At 41.4% G+C, this 23,796-nt stretch overlaps 2 protein-coding genes across 2 annotated transcripts in view; both read right to left on the minus strand.

The window, feature by feature from the left end:
• LOC117270909 (cholesterol 24-hydroxylase-like) overlaps positions 1-23,796 on the minus strand; it is a 172,247-nt gene that overhangs the window by 52,697 nt on the left and 95,754 nt on the right. The gene's annotated exons all lie outside the window — the stretch shown is intronic.
• The window catches only part of sptlc2b (serine palmitoyltransferase, long chain base subunit 2b), a 31,387-nt gene continuing 10,018 nt past the window's right edge, over positions 2,428-23,796 (minus strand). The window contains exons 4-12 of the mRNA XM_033648652.2: positions 23,298-23,446; positions 21,205-21,329; positions 18,600-18,693; positions 17,760-17,865; positions 16,142-16,361; positions 14,314-14,440; positions 7,792-7,927; positions 7,361-7,490; positions 2,428-4,199 (exon numbers count right to left, since the gene is read on the minus strand). Coding sequence (XP_033504543.1) covers positions 4,086-4,199; positions 7,361-7,490; positions 7,792-7,927; positions 14,314-14,440; positions 16,142-16,361; positions 17,760-17,865; positions 18,600-18,693; positions 21,205-21,329; positions 23,298-23,446 — 1,201 coding nt within the window. The 3' untranslated portion in view covers positions 2,428-4,085. The remainder of the gene's footprint in view (positions 4,200-7,360; positions 7,491-7,791; positions 7,928-14,313; positions 14,441-16,141; positions 16,362-17,759; positions 17,866-18,599; positions 18,694-21,204; positions 21,330-23,297; positions 23,447-23,796) is intronic.

Raw genomic sequence — 23,796 nt, forward strand, 5'->3', positions numbered from 1 at the left:
AGTGATTGGCCAAAGTGGAATGCTGTGTAATGGCAGGATGTCAGTGACTTATCAGTCAAAAAGGCTTTCAGACATATTTGTCATGAGCTTTTAGGTTGTGACTTCAGTCTGTGTGTGCGTCTGCTGTAAATAAACACAGAGCCGTTCCAGGACTTGATACAAACAAAGTGATTTAATCTTTGCAGCACTGTTTCCAACAGCATGGTCAACAAACATCATGGCTTTACAAACTCCTCTAAGTGGTTTATCTCCAACCCAAATACATTTTCAAGGGCAAACGCGACTGATAAGCAAGTTTCCGAAGGTCACCGCAGGTCGGTTTGCCTGTATTTGTGGTAGATACTCCGTCACGTTACATCAAAGCGCTCCAAACATTGTGATAATCTCTCTTGACTTTAATTCCTCAGTTTCAATGAGGGAAACCTGGCTGAGAGAAAAAGTCACGTTGCTGTTTGCAATTACATTTTTGCCTCCATAGACAGAAATGTAACATACTGCACGGTGCTGCAGACAGCTTGAGAGGAAACTTTGACGAGAAGTTTCTTTTCTTTAGTGTCTGAGCACATTTCTGAAGAGTGCAATTCCAGATCATAGTCATGTGTTCCACCTTTTATATTATATTTATTGAAAGCAAATGCATCACAGAGATGTTATTCAAGCTATTTTCTGTGGAAAATATTGGAATGACTCACTCAAAGACAACAATAAAATTAATATCTAATGGATGTACAGTTAAAAGAGAGACCCCCAAAAAGTTGTCCTGCTGTGCGAAAACGCCAAAAACATCAATGGTTTCTTTAAACTTGAGTTTAAAGCTGGGATAGGCAGTTTGAATTTTGGCTTCAGTAGGTAAAAAAATCCTGTAATAAACTTTAAGCATGTTGTAACACAAATGGACTGAGAATATTAAACTTATGCTCCTCCTCTTGGCTCTGTTTACAGGCTTTAAAAAAATCTCACCGGTGGCGGGAGACTTTGGCCAATCACAGGTAATTTCAGACAGAGGGCGTTCCTATTGGCTGCTCTACAAATGCAGATGTGCGTGCATGTCACTTCAGATGGTGAAAGCCTGATTCAATGGCGGAGAAAGTTGCTGTTCGAGCACTGGTGACAACTGCCAACATATAGTTTAGCCTGATGCTAACCGCAGCTAAAGCCTCACGACTGCAGCTTCAAGTTCATGTTTTTGTACCTAACGTTAGCTAGCGCCTTGGATCTTTGTGTGTCCTCCGCCTCACTCCCCACCTCTACAGACCACCTTGCCAGGAGGGGAGCGGGCAGCAGCTCCAGGGACGGACCCCAGTCAGCGGCTGCAGTAACACAAATCCAGCTGGTGCAAACGCCACCTCCAGGACACCACATAGTTGACTCTGCACTGGATCAGCAAACTTTCTGTTGCTGCCCTTACAAAGGTTAGACCCGGTGCTGTGTTGGCCACCAGCCCTCAGTGACACCCAGGACTGGGGGTTTGTGCTGGCTGAATTCGAGTTGCTACAGCCGTCTCCAGAGCTGCTGCCTGCTCTCCTCCAGGGGAGGTAGACAGCAGCAGTAAAGGAGGCAGAAAAGCTATGGGGTAGCTAGCTAGCTAATTCTAGCCAGCGAGGCAAGAAGGGACTGAGCGAATATGCTGCGTACATCTGTACGATGAAATAAAATTAAATAAATCGATGCCTGTAGTCATCTGGTGGGAGGGGCCTATGGCAGAGAGGGAGGAGCTACAGGAGGAGGGTGTACTTTAAAATTCTGCCTTTTCTTTTTCTTTTTTTTTCTTTTTTTGCCTTTTCCAGATTTTCCCGTACTCCAGCTTTACCCCACTTTGATGATTATTTACAGGAATGGTCTCGTTGGCTTTCTGACTGACTGACACTCTGATTCACATGAATAAAGTGGCAGAACATAAACACATACACATGAACAAGACATTTTGGGGCGACCTCACACAGACAAGGCAGACAGACAGATAACACACTTGACACTGAAAGCAGGTTGATATGGAATGTCATTCCAGAAGGCGACCACAGACGATAAATACAAAAAACAAAGACACTGGAAGCATACCCAAACACATGTTGCACATTTCAGTGACTACATCATCCGTGCATGTACGATGCCTGTCAGTAGTGCTCGCACTGAAGTTAAGACGCGCAGGTAGTCGGTTAAAACACACTGGGACACATTTGGAGCTGCCTTTCAGATTAAAAACAATGTCTCACAAAAATAAGGTTGATAAAAGATGACAAAGACGTTTTAAATAAATAAAGCTGTCCGTAAATCAGATGAGCGTGGGCGCGCCATCGTCATACATACAGATCTAAGTGACAGCGTGTCATCGTGCTCAGAGATCGTGTCGACGCTGATTCACATGAAAGCACTTGAGTGAGTGGGGGGGGGGGGGGATAAATCACATGTAGCTCGTTAGCTTATAGAAATGTTAAAGACACTGGGCTCAAGTTTTCTGAGTGCAGGTGTAAACAGTAAATAAGGCTGAAAAATATTTCTAGAAAATAAGCAGTAAAAAATATTCCTTAGTCTTGCTCCCTGGGATTCTTTCCCTGCTAAATGTTTTCTTATGGAACATCTGCTTTGCATCTTAAGAGAAAAGGTAGAAAACATATCTATACATATACATCCTTTGGTTATAGGGAAAGAACCCGATACTCTAAACTCTCTGTTCAAGTAAAAGTGATTAGGAACAAAAAGCCATCAGATAAATACATACGGAGAACATCAGTTAATGTTACTCCTGTGAAATAACGTATCTCTCTTTGAGGTTTGGGATGCTGCCCTGGGACAGCGTTACCAACGTCGGGATAAATAATATTTACATATATAATTTTTTCCTCTTGTGTTTGTCATAGCGACGGCTATGATCAGATTTCTTTTTCTCCAAGTGCACAAGTAGAGACTCATGGCAAATATCTGTCAGATTACAAAGAAACTCCAAGTTGTTGTTATTGCACAAATAAGATACACATTCAATGTGCACACAGGAATAAGACTCGACGTTAGATGCAGTCACAATAAGTTAGGACCACTGACTGTGTATAAAGACGGACGACATGACTGCCCTGGTGGCTGGCTGCAGTATAGGTCACAAACCCCGCCCCCTCTGTGTCGGCAGATGGGACGAGTCAAACTAAAAAAATCAAACATGTCAAATACATTTTTATAAGATAGTTTCCATCATTTTTGGTAGTTCTTATCAAAGAGTGTTTAAAGCCTAAAACTGGAGACAAATCTTTTGTGATTCTACTTCATTAAGATCATAAACCCTTCAATATAAAAACGTCTCACTGAAATCAGTTGAGAAATGTAAACATTAGTGCTTTTCATCGAGAAAAAACACAGCTCCTGTTTACTACCATTTGTTTACAGGCTAGTTTTGATATCTCCAACATGGCGGCGACTACAGCCGCCAATGAGGCGTTTATGTTTCTATATCTTTGGTTCTCACCACGTTAATGCATCTTCAAGTCTTAATTGTTCAGACAAGTTTGGTTTCAATTAATCATTTGATGCTATAAACAGGGCGTGTGACCTCATGATTGACAGCTGTGTGTGCCAATTGGGGTGCTAACGATCAATTGTGCTGCTTGTGACTGGTCGGACAGCAAGAACTCAATACCAAGGAGATCGCTACTGTGCAGACTACTGCAAGACGTCACCAGTGCAAGATGACAGTGGCTGTATCCGGGATATTTTGGCTTCATTTTTGTACATTGGGAGGAAGTGGAGATGTGTTGTCCATCTTTATATACAGTCACTGGTTAGGACAAACTGAAGGATACTAAACAGACTTTGTAACAACGGACACACACACAGAAAGATGTGGGTGATTCTGGTCCTTCGCCTGATGTGAGTGAAATCTGCTGCACAGGCTTCGGCTGATGGGCGGTGCTCGTGTGCAGGTTTCATAACGGGGCGGACCTGTGAAGACTTTGGTTCTGGTGAGTCTGACGTGAGGAGATGTGGTGGAGTGGGGTGCAGAGACTGGCTCAGAAGAAGATGAGCGATGTCAGACAAGAAGAGGTGAAGTACGGGAGGGACATGTAGTGGTGGAGACGACAGGAAGGGGATGATGTGGCTCAGTCCTGAAGCAGGCTCTCCTCGGCCATCCACCCAAGTGAGGGAAGATGCTGCTCACGTCTGGAGTACTTGAGCTGCAGCAGATCGCCCACTTCACTGATGGCTTCCAACGCCTGGGAAAAAACACAGAGGAATGCTATTAATGTCAATCCAAAAAGACATTATTCATGTCAATCAAAATTAAGTGAAGACAGACTTTAAAAGAGTTGAGTACATTACACACATAGTTTGACAACTTGAAAGACAATTGTTGATGCTTAATGAAGTGTTGAGCCTTTATCACACTTATTAAAGCTCTAAACATGTCTGAGTTGAAGACAAGGAGGGATCTGAAACAAAGGTGAACAGAAGGCTCCCTGCACAAACCACCACTGAACAAAAACTCCACCATGTCTTTCCACAAGAGACTGTATCAGCATTGCAACACCGCGGGGCACCTGGAAACAATTTACCTTCCTCCTGACCTTTTTTCTGATTCCACGCTTTGAGAAATAGCGAGGGCCTGGCTGCTCCAAAGACGGAAAAAGCGGCTCCTCGAAGTGCTCTACAAAGGCAGGCTGATGCCCTTTAAATGGACTATTACAAACGGTGTTGACACGCTCCTCAGTAAGATGAATGAAGTGTCTTTGGAGAGACAGAGCAGCTCAAATAAAAGTCTCCGTCTGAGCCACGCTGTAACGCTCGGAGACAGCTTGGCCTTCCAAGTTCCTTCATAATAAAGGACACATTGGGAGCCTTAATTATTCAACAGGCACACTCACACTTTGAGTATGTGGACAGACACACACTCATACACAGAGAGCTGTCAGTCAGCACTCAGGCAGCTCTCGTTCATCAGCAGCTGAGAAAAGCTGAGTGGATCCATGAATCCAAACAAACTCTTATATCATGTCGAGGATAAAATTAAGTCCTCAGCAGTAACAGTCTGTCCTGTGACAACACGCCTTTGAGAAGACAAACTCCCATCATGGATTAGATGTCTCTCTCTTTACATGTTGGATGATAAATAAAGACCAACGGCAGTTGTAAATTGGAAGTGGCAGCACTCAACAAAAACACCAAGCCCAGGTCGTCCAAGAAAATAGTTTTACTCATCTCTCCCGATACAGAAAGAGGTGATCGTCTTTCTGATCCATATAAGATGTGACAGTGGAGCAAATGCAAATATGCTGAGAGGCATTTTTCCAGTTTTCACTGACGTTTGGCCAAAAATACTGAGATTTTTTAAAAGCTAATGCCCGTTTTTAAAGTGATTTTCATGCTCATTATGAAGCTGTGTTGTTCCCACTGAGAGTGGAAACTTTCTACAGCGTTTAAAGTTATGGTGTAAACACAGGTCTTTTATAGCAAGACATCAGAGAAAAGCTTCTGCCGTAACAAAGGGAAGAGAAAATGTAAAGAAATGGCTGATTATGTCTCTCATCGTCAGCTGCAGCACCTTGTAATGATTATACATAAAACTGAAAACCTATAGGATGTGTCTGTAGGAAACTGTATTTTTATAATCCAGTTTTAATCTGGATTTTTGCAGTACTGATTTTTTAAAAACATATGTGATGTCTTATTTTTAATACAGTGGAAACCGCTTACAGTAATCAACTGTTTATCTGGATCAAAAAACTTGAGACAAATGCAGTTTGAATCATTTGGTTATATCATCAAGTAGTCCGCTTAAGCCCTGCTGGTTGACACAAATGCAACTAGATGAGACGGTGTATCATCTCTAGTCAACAACTCTCTGTACTTCTGATCTGTAACGTTGACAGGAAGTGACCACCATGAGACGGTGTATCATCTCTAGTCAACAACACCGGCACACTGTTAAGAGCACTACAGCGGACTACCACAGCGAGCGAACGTGCCCTCTGTGGTCATTTTGACTTGACCAGCGGACTTTACCACAAACCGACTGGCTGTTAAAACAGGTGACGTGCTTTAAAACCAGTCGCCGGCCATTTGACCAACTGAGTTGTAGGTGACATCATCAGCCGGCTTGAGTCGAGCTCAGACAGCCAGTTCACACCGCTGCAACTTTTCTCTGCAACGTTCTGTAACAGTTTAGGCCCTGTTTAGACGACAACGGTTTCTCTAAAAACGGAAAAGTCTGTCCTTTGCGTTTTAAAAAACTTCTGCGTTTATATGAAGACGTTATTGAAACGATCCCCGTTCACAAGGAGCCGCAAAATCTACTGGAAACGCTGTAGTATGCACGCCAGGCCAATGGGTGGCAGTGCAAATTTGCAAAGCAACACCACAGCATGACACCATGCGCCTGTGCTGAAGCGCCTTCCTCTACAACGCAGTGATTACAAACCAAAACAAAGAAGACACAATGGCGAAAGCATGCACAGATAACTCTGTCTGGATGGACGAGGTGGAGTAACACATCTACACTTCACTTCAAATCAACAGGGTGAGCAGCACAAACAGAGCTCAGCATTGTTGATGTGACGGTCGGCATGCCTAGTGACTGGAACCGTAATGCGCATGTGCGAAAGGTCTCTGTTTTGCACTCTGGAACCCATTTTCAAAACGTTGCGTTTTCAGGCACCCAAAACACTGCTGTCGTGAAAACGATCGGCCAAAACACAACTAAAGTTTACTGTTCTCAGTTGAAATCGTTGTCGTATAAACGGGGCCTTAGTCTCGTCGCAAATCTTCGGTCTGAACTGGACTTAACAGTGTTGATTTTGGGTCTTTTCATACATGACAACAAAAAATGTAATACTGGCATCATTCTTGTTTTTCTTTCTTTTATTTTTTTTTTTACTTTACTCCCATGTAAGGTTGTATCAGTTACAATGGCACCTGGAGGAATGACATGCTTTCAGCTGTCTACCTGAAGTTGGTGCTGCGTGCACACTGAGGTCATGATGGGAAAAGGAAAGAAATTTCTCTCAATGAAAAGCGTAGTTTCCTCAAAACTTATAGCTGCAGTAATGAAGACAGAAAACAAATGTGCACGGGAAAAGCCCCTGTGGTCACTGTCACCGTCAAGCCCCGTAGTGTAATAAAAACGTGGTATTGTGTGTTCAAACAGTCAATAAAATTCAGTTAATAGCAAAGCCATCCATTTCTTTACTTTATATTCATGTAATAAATATACAATATCAATTAGATGGTAGTCTGCATGAGACATAAAGAATAAGAAATCAACTTGGCCCAGTTGAACATGATCACTTCAAGCTGTTTCCACTGTATTTAAAATAAATACATATAAATTATTTCACTTTGTGTTTCAGACAGTGATTGGACTTAATTTTCGAAGACTTACTGTGTCAAGCATCTCTCTGGTGTGAGCAGCCGAGACACAGAAACGTGCCCTTGACTCGATGATGGGCGTTGCTGGGAAGCCGACGACCACCGTGCCGATGTTTCTCTTTAACATCTCCCGACCAAATGCCCTTAAAAGCAACGGCAACATTAGACACAGGGCGACACTTTGCAGATCAAACTGATGATGTGACCTCTGCACCGCCGCCACCACCACATCTGAGATGGTGCTCTCTTTAATGTGTGAAACTGAAGTCATAAACAGATTATATTTGGAAAAGGGACAACAGTCAGAACATTCATTTGGAGCTTTAATGTCTTTCCCAAATGTGAAATCATTAAAGATTCGTCCGATTAGCCATCCTAATTATCCTTGATGTTTAAAGCTTTAAAAATATATCCAGTGACATGAAATGGAGGAGAGTCACATACCCAATTTTGGCAGGCATATAGAGCATCATGGGTACTACAGGCGAGTCATCGTTGCCGTAGATGATGAAGCCCATTTCACGGAGTTTCCTGCGGAAGTAGGTTGTGTTCTCTGACAGCTGTCTGAGGCGATCAGCACCTGGAACGAGCACATAAACAGATGGATATCTCAGAAATCTTTTATTTAAGTTTATTTATATTTCACAAAGCAAACTTGTACGCCAGTTAAATTACTGTGGTAATTTACACTAAATAGGTTTTTAGGTAAAAAGCCTGCCTTACTTTACTGTAACCAGCTAACACCATAAATAAAGACAAGGAGCCTATTTAAATTATTTAGAGCTCATTGTCTACAGTGCATGGCACAAGTGTATTTAGGGTGTTTCCAACTCCACTTATGAGAGGTTAACAGAGCATAATCTGGGTGCAAAGTAAGATGCAAAAGGGCAAAGGGGTTGTATTTAGTCCCTTAATTAATCATAGGTGTGTTTTGGACAAAACATGAATGCAACCAATCAAAGCGTCATCCCCCATTTGCTTTAAAAGCCAGACACACCTGCACCTGGCACACTGGTATCTACATAACGGACTCGGCTCATTGGAGCAGCAAGTCGTTTTCTGCTGAGAGTAATGCAGTTAGAGCAGTGAACTCTTAGCTTCAGTTACGCTGCTCTTTGTGTGTCAATGAGACAACCTTGCTAACGACTATCTACCAGTTTGCATCTCTTAACTTCTTTGATTAAAGGCCCCTCTCACCCATGATGCACCCACACAGGTGTTTTCACTTTCTTTGCCTGATTTGATCTCATCAGCTCTGTGTGTGTGTGTGTGTGTGTGTGTGTGTGTGTGTGTGCAGAGGCCTCTGGAGGAGCTTAGAGCGAGGACACATCAATATATCCTATGAAGAAGTCTTTTATCAAGTGAGGTGATGAATAAATGCTGCATCTCAACATGTGGCACAGCAACTTCTATCACTTAAGTCTGATGCTATGGATCCAAGACTTCTTCGATCAGCTTCGGCTCCTCCTTCCTCATATCTCTTTCTCAGATCCTAGCTTGGGTGAGCTAAAATGCGATGAAGACACGCAGTACATGTGGTGACCTTACGTAGTTCCAGACAACCTGTTCAGAGGTCTAATCAGCCACAATAAATGAAAACCTGTCGGGGTGTGCAGGTCCTACAGCACTGTTTTTAGTTATTATTTTTTGGGCTTATCAGACTCATAAAACCCTATTTTCAGCTCTTGTTCAGACGCCAAGTGAAGGGAACAGCATGTACCTTTGCAGAGTCATCCATCACTGATGATTTCTTCTATTTATCCTGCTTTTAAATCAAAGAACATGAATATCATCTGACAGCACAAGCCCATGTTAGTTTAATAAAGGTAGAGCCAAGCCCTGTTTCAGTAACAAAACCATGTCAACCTAAAAAACAAATCCACAGGAAGAGTATAAGACTCATCAGTAAATATCTTTTATCATGTCCTGCACTTATTTGGAGACAGCTCTACAGCACTTGCCTTTGAAGACGACCAGGATCCTTTAAGGTCGAGGTCAAGAGGCTGAAACTAAACAGGCATCAATCCTCACGTGTCAGTGTGATGCACAGTGTGGATTCACTCACTGAATCCTTGGGGCTGAGCCTCCAGAGATACCATCTTAACCAAACAAATAACCATATGGCACGAACGCCAACAGCAACAACGCACATCTGCCTGGCTGTGCTGAAAAACAGAGCAGAAACACCACAGCTTCAAAGCACCCTGAGACGCAACAAAGTCTGACATTATATTTATCCAGACGTTGTTTTTCCACAGTCAAGGAATCCAAAGCTATTCTCAGCACTGAGTGATCAGTTGGCACAGAAACAGTAGCATATGATATTCAGGCATTTTTGCACTTAAGCATTCTTTTCATATTGAGGGAAGCTCTGCCCGTCTTGAACCCTCATGTCCCATCGACATGTTTGATTGATGTAAGCTTCAAACAACAAAATGTCCATTTTGATGCAGGCCTGTGCCGGGAACCATGAGCAGCGACTTGAACGCAGAGACAAACTGTTAGCAGGCAGCTCAACTGTCACTTTGACTTTGTGTCAGTGTCTGAATCTTCAAAGGGCTGAATTTCAAACAGTGATAGGGCTGCAACCAATCAGACTGTCACTGTTTGTCTCCCACAAGGAAAACTGTCAGGCTGTTGTAAGGTCAGCCAGTCTGACGCTCTCTGCTCAGAAATGGTTGTTGGCCTATCACCAAAAATATGCTATCATCTTATTGTACAACATATGGACATGACCTCGCTGACCTTAACACTCATATTTACATTCCTGTTAGTTTACATAAGAATGTCACCAACATTTTTGCCTAAATAAACAGCAGGGTTTTACCGACCATTTTAAGAGTGCAGCCATTCTCCCATTTTTTTCCACCCCTGCCTACTTGTACAAGTCTGAAGAAAAATAAAACAAGACACTGCCAGTAGCCTGCAGCTGCACTTTTGGAGTGGAAGAGGTACAGTTTTGGCTGCAACCTCTGACAATGCGTCAAAAAGCCTCTTGTTTGTAGTTTTAAGGCCCGACACACCAAGCTAACAGTCGGCCATCAGTCAATGCTGGGCTGTTGTTGAGTGTCTTTCGCCCTCATCTGTGCAGTGTGTCCCACACTGTTTCACCTCGTCAGCTTTTTTTTGGATGATTCAACATGTTGAATTGGCGTCGGCAGAGCCCATCGGTGAATGAAATCACTAACTGGCAGCACACGAGAAGAGAAACAGAAGTGAGGAAAGTAAACAAAGAACTAAAGTCAAGACTAGGTGAGACCCAAACAAACTTGTTATATGAAGTCAGATTCTTTTTCTTTAGCCACTGAGCTCTTTAGCAGAAATGTTTTGTGATAGTTTGTGTTATTGTTCACTGGCACATGGTAAACATGGTAAAAATGTTCTGTTTTGTGATACACTCGACTGTGTTGTAAATGTGTTAACCAGCTAACTAGTGTCTTCCACGTTCCCTTTTTGAATGACTGTTACAGACGACCGCCATCTCTTTCACACAGGTGCAGAACGTATGTGCTGTGTGGCAACTTTTAGGCCGAGACACGGTGACATCAGGTAACGCAAGTTCTCTGAAGTAAGTTTGGTGTGTCTGGGTCTTTACACTCCAACAACTTCATCCTCTACTCTGTAAATTCACCAGCTGGCAGGCATTCCATCCCAGAGAGCTGACTGCTGCACACCAGCTAGATTTTGAAGGTAATGGTGGTGTTCCTAAAGCAAAGCTAAGCTTGTCCATTAGTCACAAGAAGCATCACTTGGTTTTGTATCAAGTCTAAAACTGAGTAATTTTGAGCTACTCCTGTAAAGGTACTTTAATTTTATATACTTTATATATACTTTCTTGTATATACACATGCTATTATATTCAGGGTTCCTATGGCTTAAAGCAAGTTAGATTTAAGACTTTATAATGCTACTTGGAATTAAATTTGGACCAGTTTTACAGCATTCAAAATGAATGAAATGTAAAAAAATACAACCATTTTGCATAAACTTTTTGCAAAATATACACCGAGCCCTGTATGCATCGCTCTGTACTGGTTTCAGCCATGCTGCGAAATCTTGGTCAAATGGCCAGCTATCATTGAATGTGCACCATGTCGTCCAGGGTTTAGCGACAGCTAGCTACCAGACAGCGGATCCTCTGAGCATCCCGGCAAGAAACAAAATATTTGTGTTGTTAATTCCAGAATCCTGATTTGCATGATGACACTACAGGAGGCATTTGGTAAATCAATTGGGGGAAAAAAAAAACAAAACAAAACAAAACAAAAAAAAAAACAAGGACCTATGTGACCTATTATTTTCATATTTAAAATTCATTGTCATTAAAAGAAAAAAAAATCAGAATACACTACTTCCCATGTCTTAGCATATTGAAGACTTTTAAAAGACTTAGATATTTTAAAACCAAGTAAGGCCTTATTTTTAGATTAATAGATTCAATACCTTGTGAGGCATTTTAAGGATCCATAAAACTCCTGTATTTCATCATTATATCAGTGGCAAAAAATGGTCTCAAAATTATAATAATATCGTTAAGCGCAATTATTTCATGGGACAATATACCATCAAACAAAAGTGGTTATCCTAACAGGCCCAGTTTGGAGACAGGGTTGATTATTGTGGAACGGTCATGCTCTAAAGGTTTTGCTCCAGGTGTTTATTCCTGTACCTAATGATTGAATGACTGGGGAGAAAGGTAATCTGATCTCAAGTCAGCATTTTAAGGGAGGCTGCATCAATCAGGCCTCGTAAAGAGTAAAGGGGGTGCCGCCCTGCAAGAAAAACAAGCCTCAGTGACCTGTTTGTGTGTGTAGGAGATGAGTCCAACAGATCTGCACGGATCTCTGGCCCTGAGCACCACGCTGCTTTGTACCCAGCATGAAGGCAGAGAAGCACACAGACACAAAGAAACACACATCTGAAAGCCATAAAGGAGAGGGAAGAAGAGTCAACATACCACCGCTTCAAGACCTCACATCAGCCTGGGCTGAAGCAGCGAGAGGTGGGGAACTGTCCACACATCAGATTTAAAAATGCACATCCCTAATGTTTAGGACAAGAGGTGGCTGCTGCAGAGGACTCCAGGGAGACCCTCAGAAACTGAAGCGACGTGATCAAACTGCAGGTGTTATTTCTAAGTCTTCACTTTATAAAAGTGGCTCTCAAAAATCTGAAATAACTATCTCAGTGTTTTGCTTAAACCGAACTAACCAACTGTCACACATCTTGAAAATTAAGATCACGTGACGTTCTACTACACCCCTGTAGCATTTGCATTACATGTCTAGAATGGGTTCTCACAGTTTGATAAAGCTGGTAAATAATTGCCAGGTGGCCGCAGATAGTATCGTTTATCGCTTGGCTGTGAATGACACATTTCCAAAGTAAACACGCTCAGTACGAAGGAGTCAAAGTACAAAAAGTGGCAAAGCTGATGTGAGTTGAATGCTGAAACGTCTGTCAGCCAGTCATCTGCTGCGGAACTCAGGTCTGCAAGAACTGAGCTGAAGGCTTATACTGCCATCGTGTGGTCACTGATGGAAGCTCAGGAAAAATACAACCAGTACTGAGAAACTACACTGAACCAAGGTTTAAATGCAACACTTTTGTTTTTGCTCCCATTTTTCACAGGTTGAAATTTAAAATCTAAGACTTTTTAAGCACTTAACAGACATATTTTTTTCGAGTTTGGGGGCACATTTGTTAAAATCCATATTAGTAAGCACTTCTCTTTTTTCAAGATAATCCATCCATCCTGTTGAGTAGGCCTACTTGTCATGTTTGTACTGTTTTTCACCTTTATTGTATTGTATTTATTAATTGTTTATTAATTGTTTATTGTGTATTTTATATAACTTTATTTTTTATTTTTAGCATCCACTCCCCCTCTCCCTCCAGAGAGCCTTTGCTCTTTGGTTCAGGCTGCATTTGTAAATAAGAATTTGTTCTTAATTGCTTGCCTGGGTAAATAAAGGTTAAATAAAAATAAATAAATAAATAAAATCCTCATGACAGGAGTGTCACATCAAGACACTGATTACACAGCCTGATTACTACATAGGCGTGTCTTGGTCACACCAAGAGGCCACTCTAAAATGTGCTGATTTATCTTGAAAAAGAAATACATTCATCAGGATTTCACAAGGCTAGAAACTGAAAAGCAATGCTTTTTTCAGTTACAGATACCCCAGAGAATCAGTCAGTATCTATTGTGACACCATCTGCCTCGTACAGAGTTGATCAGGTCATTGATTATGTCCTGTGGAATGTCTAACCCTAATCCTCACATGAGCATTAAAAAGTCTAAGATCTTTAACTTAAATCTGTGAGAAATGGCAGCAAAAGCAAAAGTGCTGTGTTTAAATTTGTGTCCAGTGACTGACAAAGCATGAGTGGCCCAGAAATCTTCGGCCATTTCAGAAAAACTGCAACTGCAAGGAACAAAGAAAGCAGGAAAAGTTCACCAAGAAAACCTTCATCAGTCCATCACGCACTGAACACTTATCATTAAGTTAGTCCAGATAACATTTCTCCTTGTTCTGTGTATCTTGCTCACCCAAAGATCTACTTCCTGCAACTGGTAACAAATGTGTAAGATGATGTCCACCTCTGTCTTTGAGATGGTACAGTGATTAAAGCTGCCTTCAGTGCTTTCTTCCCATTACACAACACTGCTGACAATATAGAGATTCACTTTACAGTATGTGCATGTGTTCAGGAAATACTGAGCCTATGAATCGATGAATGAGACTTGGATTATACTGCACAAGTTGTGTATGAGTTTGTTGATACAGTTTTTGCTGTTGTTAAACACGGATCCTGTTTACTCTAATTCTTCTAGAGTTTTTGGATTCTTCGTTCACCGTGGAGGCGGAGTTCAACCTAACGCTGTGTGAGTAACTGAAGTACAAATCATGACTTGAGGGGTGCGGTATTGAGTGATTGGCCTAACTTTCTGGCACCTACCCAGTGTCGTCCCGTCCTCTCCCATGATGATCCTCATAGAGGTGATGATCTGCTGGGCCACAGGAGGAGACATGGAGGTGGCGTACAGGGCACTGTGAGAGTGGCTCCGCAGATAGTCGATCAGCTCCTGGCAGAGAAATTACATGAGAAGCATCTGCATTGACATATTGTAAATGAACCAATTTGCAGATTAAGATTAAGGGTTTCCTTATCTTAAAGGAAAGAATATTTTAGTTAATGCAACATCATCTGGGCAGGATAAATGTCTTATACTTAACACAGAGAAAAATTTGTGTTCCAGCCAGTCACTCCTGTTTTTTAAGGGTAACTCTGGTGTTTTTCAACCTGGACACTATCTTGTTATGTTGCTTTGTCTAAATGACTAATGGGAACAACTATTTTTCAGTTAGTTAGTTAGAGGTAATCTATTTCGATCCTTGTTAACAATTTTCCAAGAGGAATGCACATGATAAAGAATAAATAACATCAAGGCGCTGAATTAAAAAGAAAAAACAAAAGGAAAACAAAGAATATATACTAAAAAGTTGTAGGCTGAAGCGTTAGTTTATTCTACCTACGCTTTTTATTTGGCATATTCTCATGAGTTACTCATTTACTACTAAGTTTAAGTTAAGCAAAGAAAACATTTCATAAAAAATGAGTATAACTTAGTTTTATATTTGTAAACTACCATGTTTTTCTAACATAAATTTGAAGAGTGAACTAAACAGTTTTATTTCCTTGTCACAACCCTTTCCACGAGTTAACCTGTTCGACAGTGTAACCACTCAGAGTGTATTTGCACCACCGTCAATGTACATCCACTAAAAGTGTTTGTGTTTGCCACTGACAGGCTGAGATCATTACTCTAAGTGTCTGATGTTATAGAAAGGATCCCTACAGAGACAGGCCTTTTTGTGAATGCAAGATCCTTCTTGTTTAACCAGAAACAACCTGAAAATCTCTATCAACAAACCCACCAGACTCCATTTAAATAAGGAGTAATTTAAGCGTGTATAGAGGCAGCATGTTTTTACATCTAACTGGGTGAATGAAGGATTTATTTCAACCAAACCAGAGTTGGTGGTTGTTGGAACAGTGGAAAGATGGCTTTTATGAGTTTTATTTTGTTTCTGTCGACTTTGAATTAAGTGTGTTTTACAATGATCAAATGACTGTTTATTTAAATGGAGTCTGGTGGGTTTGGTGATGATGATTTCAGGGCTGTTTCTAGTTAAATAAAAAGGATCTCATTCTTTGACCAAAAAGGTCTTTCTCTGTGGGATCCTTTCCATAATGTTGTCAGACATGTATACTGATGTAGCAAACATGCCCTGAGTGGTTATTCTGCAGTCTGTTTTGCGGCTGCCAGCTGCAGCGCTCTCACTCAGCACTGGACCAATTTAAAAATTGTTCTTCCTGTTGGTCACTTAGACACAAAAACACGGGAAAATAGGGTCCTGGTTAAAAATACTTAAGTTTCCCTTTCGGTCCACTTGTATCTGTAGGCTTACCCTTACTCTGTATTTGTATATATTGTTCTCCACCTTGGCAGAGTAAAGCAGCCTTGCTAGCAGCTCTGCTCTGACTGAAAATGAAAGCTTACACAAAATCAGTTTCTTTTCACAAGAACAGGAAGTGAAATTTCCCATTGCTTGTGAACCAAAACTGAATGACACACAATGTGCTAAGGTCCCTCAAGAGGATGACTAAGTGCTCCAGTTATTCTAGTCAGTGCACTTCACTGTTTCCTCTCCAACACAAAAGGCTTCATATTCCACTGTTTGACGTCACAGTCTCAGTTTTATCTGTGCAACAGTTCACCAACCTTTTTGCCTCCAATGTATCCTCCGGCAGCACCGAAGCTCTTGGTGAATGTTCCCATCATGATGTCGACATCTTTGGGATCCAGGCCAAAGTAGTCCACCACTCCTCTGCCGTTTGGCCCCAGGGCCCCGATACTGTGGGCTTCATCCAGGTACAGGTACGCCTTGTAGCGCTTCTTCAGGGCAACGACCTCTGGCAGACGCACAATGGACCCCTCCATACTGACGGATGAGAAAATAATAGGTTGTTGCTTGAAATCAAAAATTGTTCATAGTTTATATTCTGATCTAAGGAATATATTATATAATATAATATGGTATATTATTTAAGATAATCAGAATCATGTTGTACTGAGCCTGTGTATGCAGTAGGAGTCAAACACTTCACACTTCTCTTGATATGTGTGTGTGGTGTGATGTGAAATGCACTTCAAATTAGCCCTGTTCTGTTTATTTGCCTTTCATATTTGTTTAGGTAAAGTGTTACTTGCTGAAGTTATTCTGAGTTGAGAATAATGCAGACATTTTTGGTCTAATATATTTCTCTTGATTTGTTCTTTCACATTACCGAGACTACAGAAGTGTGAAACGGCGACATCAAGGGACACAGGCCTAAATGAGTGGGTCCCCAGTACATGCTCTACTTTGTGAGGAGTCTGTGGCTGAAAAACGGTTGAGAACCTCGACTACAGAAAATGGTTTCACTTTCTTTCAGATGTATTTGTGCAGGTGTTGAAGCTTTGCTTGGAAAATCCCAGTGTAAATGAAAGTTCATTAACATTGCATTAGTACAGGCCATTGAGCGTGTCAGGCAGTTCCTCCGAGAAATCTATTGATCAACAGGATTGATTGCCTTTATAGTGAGTACACTGCAAAGAACAGGGAATACATTATGCTTAAAGGAGAGTGGGCACAATTAGAAACAGCCATTATCTTCTATATTTAAACAAAGGGATAAAAGGCAGTGCTGCCATCACGGCTGTGAAACTGCCTGAACTAGAACATTGTGAAAATCACACTTTGTTCTTTCAGAAAAAAACGTGAAATAAATGCAGAGACATGTTCCTACTTTAAACTCTAACCTGCTAAAATATTTCTTCACTCGTCTTGTAAAAGTGCTTCATTGTTTTACTGCAAATGAGACTGCTGCTACAGCAAAGACAGGGATGCGTTCATGTGATAAAAACAGCCTGTACGACATAATGGAGTCACAATGTGAAGCTACTGATTTACTAAACCTGTCAGAGGTCCTGAACATGTCACACTCCCACTCCTGGGAGGCATCAGACACACTGACGGCAATGCCATGGACGAATATAACTGAACATTACTCTCTGTTTAAAAGTCTTTTCATGCTTCTTCTCAAATGTACAAATAAAGTGACAAGTCAGGCTAAATAAAGATTAATGAGCCCACACCCAGAGAACTGTGGGTGTTGAGTAATTGGCAGTAAACAGTGTAATGTGATACAGCAGCCGCATGAAAATACTCACAATAAAATGACAATAAAAACAGAAATAAAACTCAATTAGCAAAATTATCCTGCTCACGCCTGTGTGTCTGTGTCTGTGTGTGTCAGTGCACTGCACATGCATGTGAGAGACAGATTACTGTGTATACCTGTATATTCCCTCCACCACTATGAGGATCTTCTTCCAGGGTCGGTGGGTTCTCGGCTGCCCGTGTGCGATAGCGTCTCTCAGCATCTTCTCCAGGCTCTGCATGTCTGTGACACAGAGGAAAAACTTTTGTTGTCTAAGGATAGAATTTATTCCTCCGGAGTAATACGAGAGTCATCTTTAATTAATGGATGAGTGTCAATGTTTTATGATCACAACCCTCTGAAGCATTGAGAGGGTTTTCTTAGAAGTCAACCTGCCTGGTTCCTGGTTGCTGAGTGTGATCTTAGGTAACAGAAACGCCTTGTTTCCACAAAGCTCTGTGTACATATGCAAGTCAGCTGGAAGTCTGTTCATTCCTGTGAGACCCTCCATGAAAATGAATTAGCTAACAGGCTATTTCATCTAATCCACTTGCTTCATATCACATATACCCTTTGCAGCACTTCTGCGTCCCTGCGTAGGCCAGGACCTCTGGTGTCTGGTGTGTACACATGTGTTTGTGTGTGTTCGTCCTAAACCAAAATAATCATGCCCCACCTACTCCTGTGCAATCCAATGTAGTCCATAAGAGAAAGACAAAGTGGCAGTGAAGTAAATGTTGAACTGAAGAAGTAAGAGTGTTGTAAGCAGCCCTCTGTAACTCACACCCATGTTAAATATATTTGCTCTCCTGTTGGGTAAAGCAGATTAAAAGTAAATCCTGTCTCAGAGTGTTGAAATATCCATTGTGGACACTTTAATCCTGTGTTCTGTGTTACTGCAGACTTATGCTGTGCTTAAAGTCACAGGTCTATCTAACTGGTCAAATGTAACATGCTCATCACAGGAGGTCACCCACTGTTGTGTTTGAAGACCCGGATGGTGGAGCCGGACAGGCGAGCACCCAGCACCAATGACGCGTGATTCAGCTCGTCACTCAGAATGAGACAACCCTAAAAACAGGAGGAGAAGAAGAACAGGAGCATGGTGAGTTTTGATTTTCTTTGCTGATGACTTCAGTTTCTACATCAGTGGAGCAGTGATCCCTTATTCGCCAGCAAAGTCAAACATTAAGAAACAATGAAATTCAACCCTCTTTACTCGCCTGTTTGTAAAACCCAGGATTACACATGCTGGAGTGTTTTAGTGTTGAGCAACGACTTTGTAGCTCAGACTCTGATTATTGCACAAACCCACAGTTTGGCAACCGATCCAGACACTTAAATCTAATGCCTACTAAGACATTTCAAAATATTTTAAACCAAATTTTCTCACTCAAGTGTTGCATGTGAGTATAAAAGGTAAGTAGTATATATATGTAGTCTCGCCACCAGACAATCAGAGATCTCCACCTTCTGATAGTCTGGGGACACTCCTTTCTAAAGTGTGTTTAACACACTGGAGAAAACGGCCGGCAACAAAGCAACACCTCTTGCATTTTTGAAAAGGACACACCCTCCTGGAAATGTGCACTCCCCCTTTTCTCGTCCACAAGGACACAAACACACAGAGAGCTTGAAGATGGATGCCGAGAGATTTAACTCCGTTTTATCAAACGTGTGCTCAGTCCACAAGATTGGGGAAATGAAGGACTTACAGCGACTTTGTTTAAAACTTTTAACACAGTCGGACAATGTTTACGAGCACAAGAGTTCAGCGAGCCACCGAAGGACCGCCCTGCGGATTTAGTATTGGTTCTGCAACGCAGGGAGTTTTTTTAAACTCTGAAATTGTATCTGCCCATCTAAACACAAAATCAGGGAGAAAGACATCAGTCTTTAGTTAAGTAAAGCGTCTAGTCTAGTCTCTAGTATATAGGTGGTCCTGTGCAGAGGTGGGATTTATGTAGAAATATGATCATTAGAGTGAGTTAGGTTAATCTGCATTTTACCAACAAGCAAGTGCAACTTAAGTATAAAGTAAAAGACAGTTTGGTTTTAAGATTTCTAACATGAGAAATGTGAACTTTCACACAGAACAGCATCTAAGAGCTCATAAATTCATGCTAAATTGCTACAGGCAACCTACTGTCATTTAAAATAACGATGATAAACTAATAATGATAAAAAAAAAAAACTTCTCAGAAAAGTCTTTGGCAACAAAAGGTTTCTCAATACCTTCATTTATAATATAATCTTTCCCAATGTGCAAATGGGCCTTTTTTTAAAAACAGTTTTTGAACCTCTAACACAAACATACATATCTTCATAAACCACGTCCATCAGTATTTCTTTACTTTTTCCAAGTTCAGCTAATCTGAATGCAAACAGCTACATAGTGATTGTCCTCTATTTACTGACCTTTAAAGGCTAATATTGATTAAAATAAATTTTCAGATACAAGTATTTTTATAACACCTGCAGACACCCTGAAAATGTGTGATTGTTTTCCTTTTAAATACAAGACCCATACATAGGGATCACAATATTTTTTAACGAATACCTTGACATAGATTTTACAACAACATTGTAGGGTTGAGTATTGGTGCTTTAACTAAATATTTATACATTTAGATTTTTGATAAATAATCATTAGTATTGTGAATATAATGATGACGTGAGTAAAGACAAAAGAACAGCTAGAACAGTTTGTAAGTTCAGAAAACGACATCACTCTATTGTAATGCAGCCTTTTAAACCAGGAAAAGACGAAACTTACAATACAATTATATCAAATATCTAAGATGATATCTCATCTCATATCAAGATAATATTATAATATGGATATACTGTAATTATAAGAGTATTATAAGAGCTGGTGACAGCTCATCCACCTCCTTACACACCCAAACATTCACACAGGTCACACCACTGGTCAATGAATGAACGGACTTGTTACACAACACACACTTGTGCCATGACATCAGGATGTGAGCGAGCAGGAAAGTGACAGGTACAGTTGAGAATTTATTAACCTTTATGACGAGGGCAGTGACGCCGTTCTTCACTGTCTCACTGTAAGTTTCTGTCTTCCATTGCCTATCTTCATATCTGTTTTTCACTCTTGACTTTCAGGAAATGTTCCCTTTGACTCTAAACAGGCCTGTCTGCTCAGACTTATACTTCCTGTTCAATTGAAATTGGCAGGGGAAGAAAAAGGCAACCAGGACTCAAGTAAAGGCTGGGGTGTGTGATTTGTTGGGGTTAGAACAACAGTGGCTGGGACTTGTCAATCTCCCACCCCCTGCACTCAAGATGTTTTGAAAGCTTTGTGCGGAAACTGGTGTGTTATGGAACAGTCTGAACTCTTCAAACTTGGACACACATCTGAAAAAAAGTGGCTTGTTTTCACTTAACACAGGAAACAGTGTTGTTCCTTCAATTTCCATACCTAAACAGTTACAGAGTGGGCACAGGGGACAATTTAACTATGAAAACAAATATTAAGAAGTAATCACATCGAGTGGAGTACGATGTTCTAGGAAGAGGGAAAAAACAAAGGAAGGACGTGAATAAATTCCATACCTTCCCTGTGAGAGCAGGAATGTTCATGGAGTTTGTTGCGAAGCCCATCCCAAAAGCCATAGATGACTCAACACCAAGGAACCTGGCGACCAACTGCTCCAGCTCCTCGTGGATGTCCAGGTTCCCTGTAAACAACACAATGTCAGTTAAAAAACAATTTCCCATCAGTCAGAACACTAACATGTTGCCTGAAGGAGAAATATGTCAGTCACACTTGTTTTCCTACACCTGTTAAACAAACATTTTGAAGTTTTGTAACCTCTAGTAGCACTATGGAGCCGTTTTTCTTTAAGTGCGTGCCTGTTTTGTTTACCTTGTGCATGAGGACGCACATGTGTGAGGTGTTACATAGTCCTCCCAGTGCTGTCACACCAATGACTGCATATAAAGACGGACAACAGGTCTCCACTTACTCCCACTGTACCATAATCAGGACAAAATAACTTGAAATTTAGAGCCAGAGGCTGTCCTGCAGCATTGAGTTCCTGTGGTGTGTGGCGGGCAGCCCCATGGATCACGAGCGCACTGACTGACGCAAACAGCTGTCAATCATAATGTTAAACTCCCTTCTTAAGGCATCAAATGACTAGTTATTACCAAACTACTAAAAGTCAGAAACTACCTTTGGGAAAGATTTATTGACGTATACTTTGATTTTTTAGTTAGGCTCATGTCCTATTCACTAGCACGGATGGGACAGGGTTTATGGCCTGTACTGTAGCCAGCCACCTGGGGTGATAGGGTTGTTTTGGCTTCACTTTTGGGGACTATCATGTCGTCCATCTTTATTATACAGTCTAAGTGTCACACTATTCCACGGATGAAAAGGCAGCGGTAACATGCCAAGATGTGGTGCAATCGGCCAGCCAAGGTAAGGAAGAAGAAGACAGCAAACTAGAACATGTGAGCCCCTTTAACACGGCCTGTTTAAGGCAGAAATGTTGCACCGTTATTCTGCCTCGCTGTTCTGTATAAAAGGTAAGGTCGCAGAATCGGGGGACAGAGTGGTCTCACTCTTAAGCTGGCAGCAGAGGGAGTAACAGTGCCGAAAAGATGTCTGTGTATAAAGGGACAGCCAGCAAGACAGGACGATGGACATGTCCAGGATTGGAAATTAACTTTTTTGTCCACCTGCCACTGTAGCTGGTGGAATCCAAAATCTGCCAGCCACTCAATACATTACCATTGTTTTTTTGGGTGGTGAGTGAATCAAATGTAGCAGCCACTTGCACATTTCCAATCCTGGATGGTACAGATGGTACGGATGTGACATTTTGACGATGTGTTATGTGTGTGACCTGCTGCCGGAGGATTTAAGAAGCAGCTAGAAGCAGTTAGCAGCTAACTCAAAGAAGAACAGTTGCCGAAAATGTCTGCAAATTAAGGAGACAATGAGGTACGGAAGCTTCTTAACCTTCAAGCAGAGATCGACTGCTATATAAACAGGATGGTAAATGATTGTTACTCTTTAAAAAGCACTGCTCGACATGTATGTTATATGTAATATTAGGGGTCAACGCTGTTGTGTAACATGTCACACCTGTCACGTCTCTTTTGCTTTCAGAACACCAGCACTGGGTAGTACTATGCCACTGTTGTTTGGTTCTGTATAAAAAAGCAAAGCCAGCGCAAAGGAAATGCACTCATGATGTTTGGTAGACCTCAAGGATACACACAAAATGTTTTGGTAAGTAACAGTAAATGTTAACATTCTTGTTTGTTTCCAAGTAAACTCCACAGGACCCCGTTAAGCTAAACACACTGTTAACCTCAGCTTTACTTTTGCTAAACAGAACAAGACTAAATATGACAAACTAATCAGCAGCTGCTCACGTCAACAGGAGGCTGCAACAAAGTGGGCGCTGAACTGAAATGAACTTCAAAGCTTTCACATTGCTTCACTATATTTCAAACTCAACCTTCCAGTCCTTCAAAGCCACTCAAGCCTGTAGCCTCGGCTGTACGCTGAGAGAGCGCCGGACAAAAGAGGGAGCAGCTGTTACAAGTACCAGCTGAGGTCCCTTTGATCAGGGACTGACTCCATGTTTATAACAAATGAAAAACCCCATCATCTAACTTGTTTTGACTCTTACCTATCTCACAGCGAGTGCTGCCCACTCCAGCTCCGTACTTTTCTGTGGCCTCGACAGCAGCGTCGGCACAAGCGCCGGTGTTCTCAGCAAAGCCGAGGTAGTTGTATGAGCCCATATTGATGACATCCTTCACCACTCTGCCTGTGTGCCTGAGAGACAGACAGAGAGAGAGACAGAGATTTGGTACCCTGACTCTAGGCTAATAGAAATAATTATCTTAGACATGTGAGCCTGCCTGCTCTGGTTGCCTGGCAACCATTTCCTGTTCAATGTTATCCTTTATTATCACAGTGCATGATAGCTGTGGCAGTTGCACAATAGTGTATTGTCCTGAGGGAGTTCAGCTGGCATAGTTTATATTATACTGTACATACCAATGAGATAAATAGGAAAAATATGAAAACCTTCACTGATATCAGAACAGACTGCTCATGATATTACTCAATTATTGTGTCTGAAAACATCACAGAAGTCAAGCAGTTCTTACAAACAGTGAGTT

This window comes from Epinephelus lanceolatus, chromosome 13 (assembly GCF_041903045.1).
Source record: "Epinephelus lanceolatus isolate andai-2023 chromosome 13, ASM4190304v1, whole genome shotgun sequence".
In the NCBI taxonomy this organism is placed as follows: Eukaryota; Metazoa; Chordata; class Actinopteri; order Perciformes; family Serranidae; genus Epinephelus; species Epinephelus lanceolatus.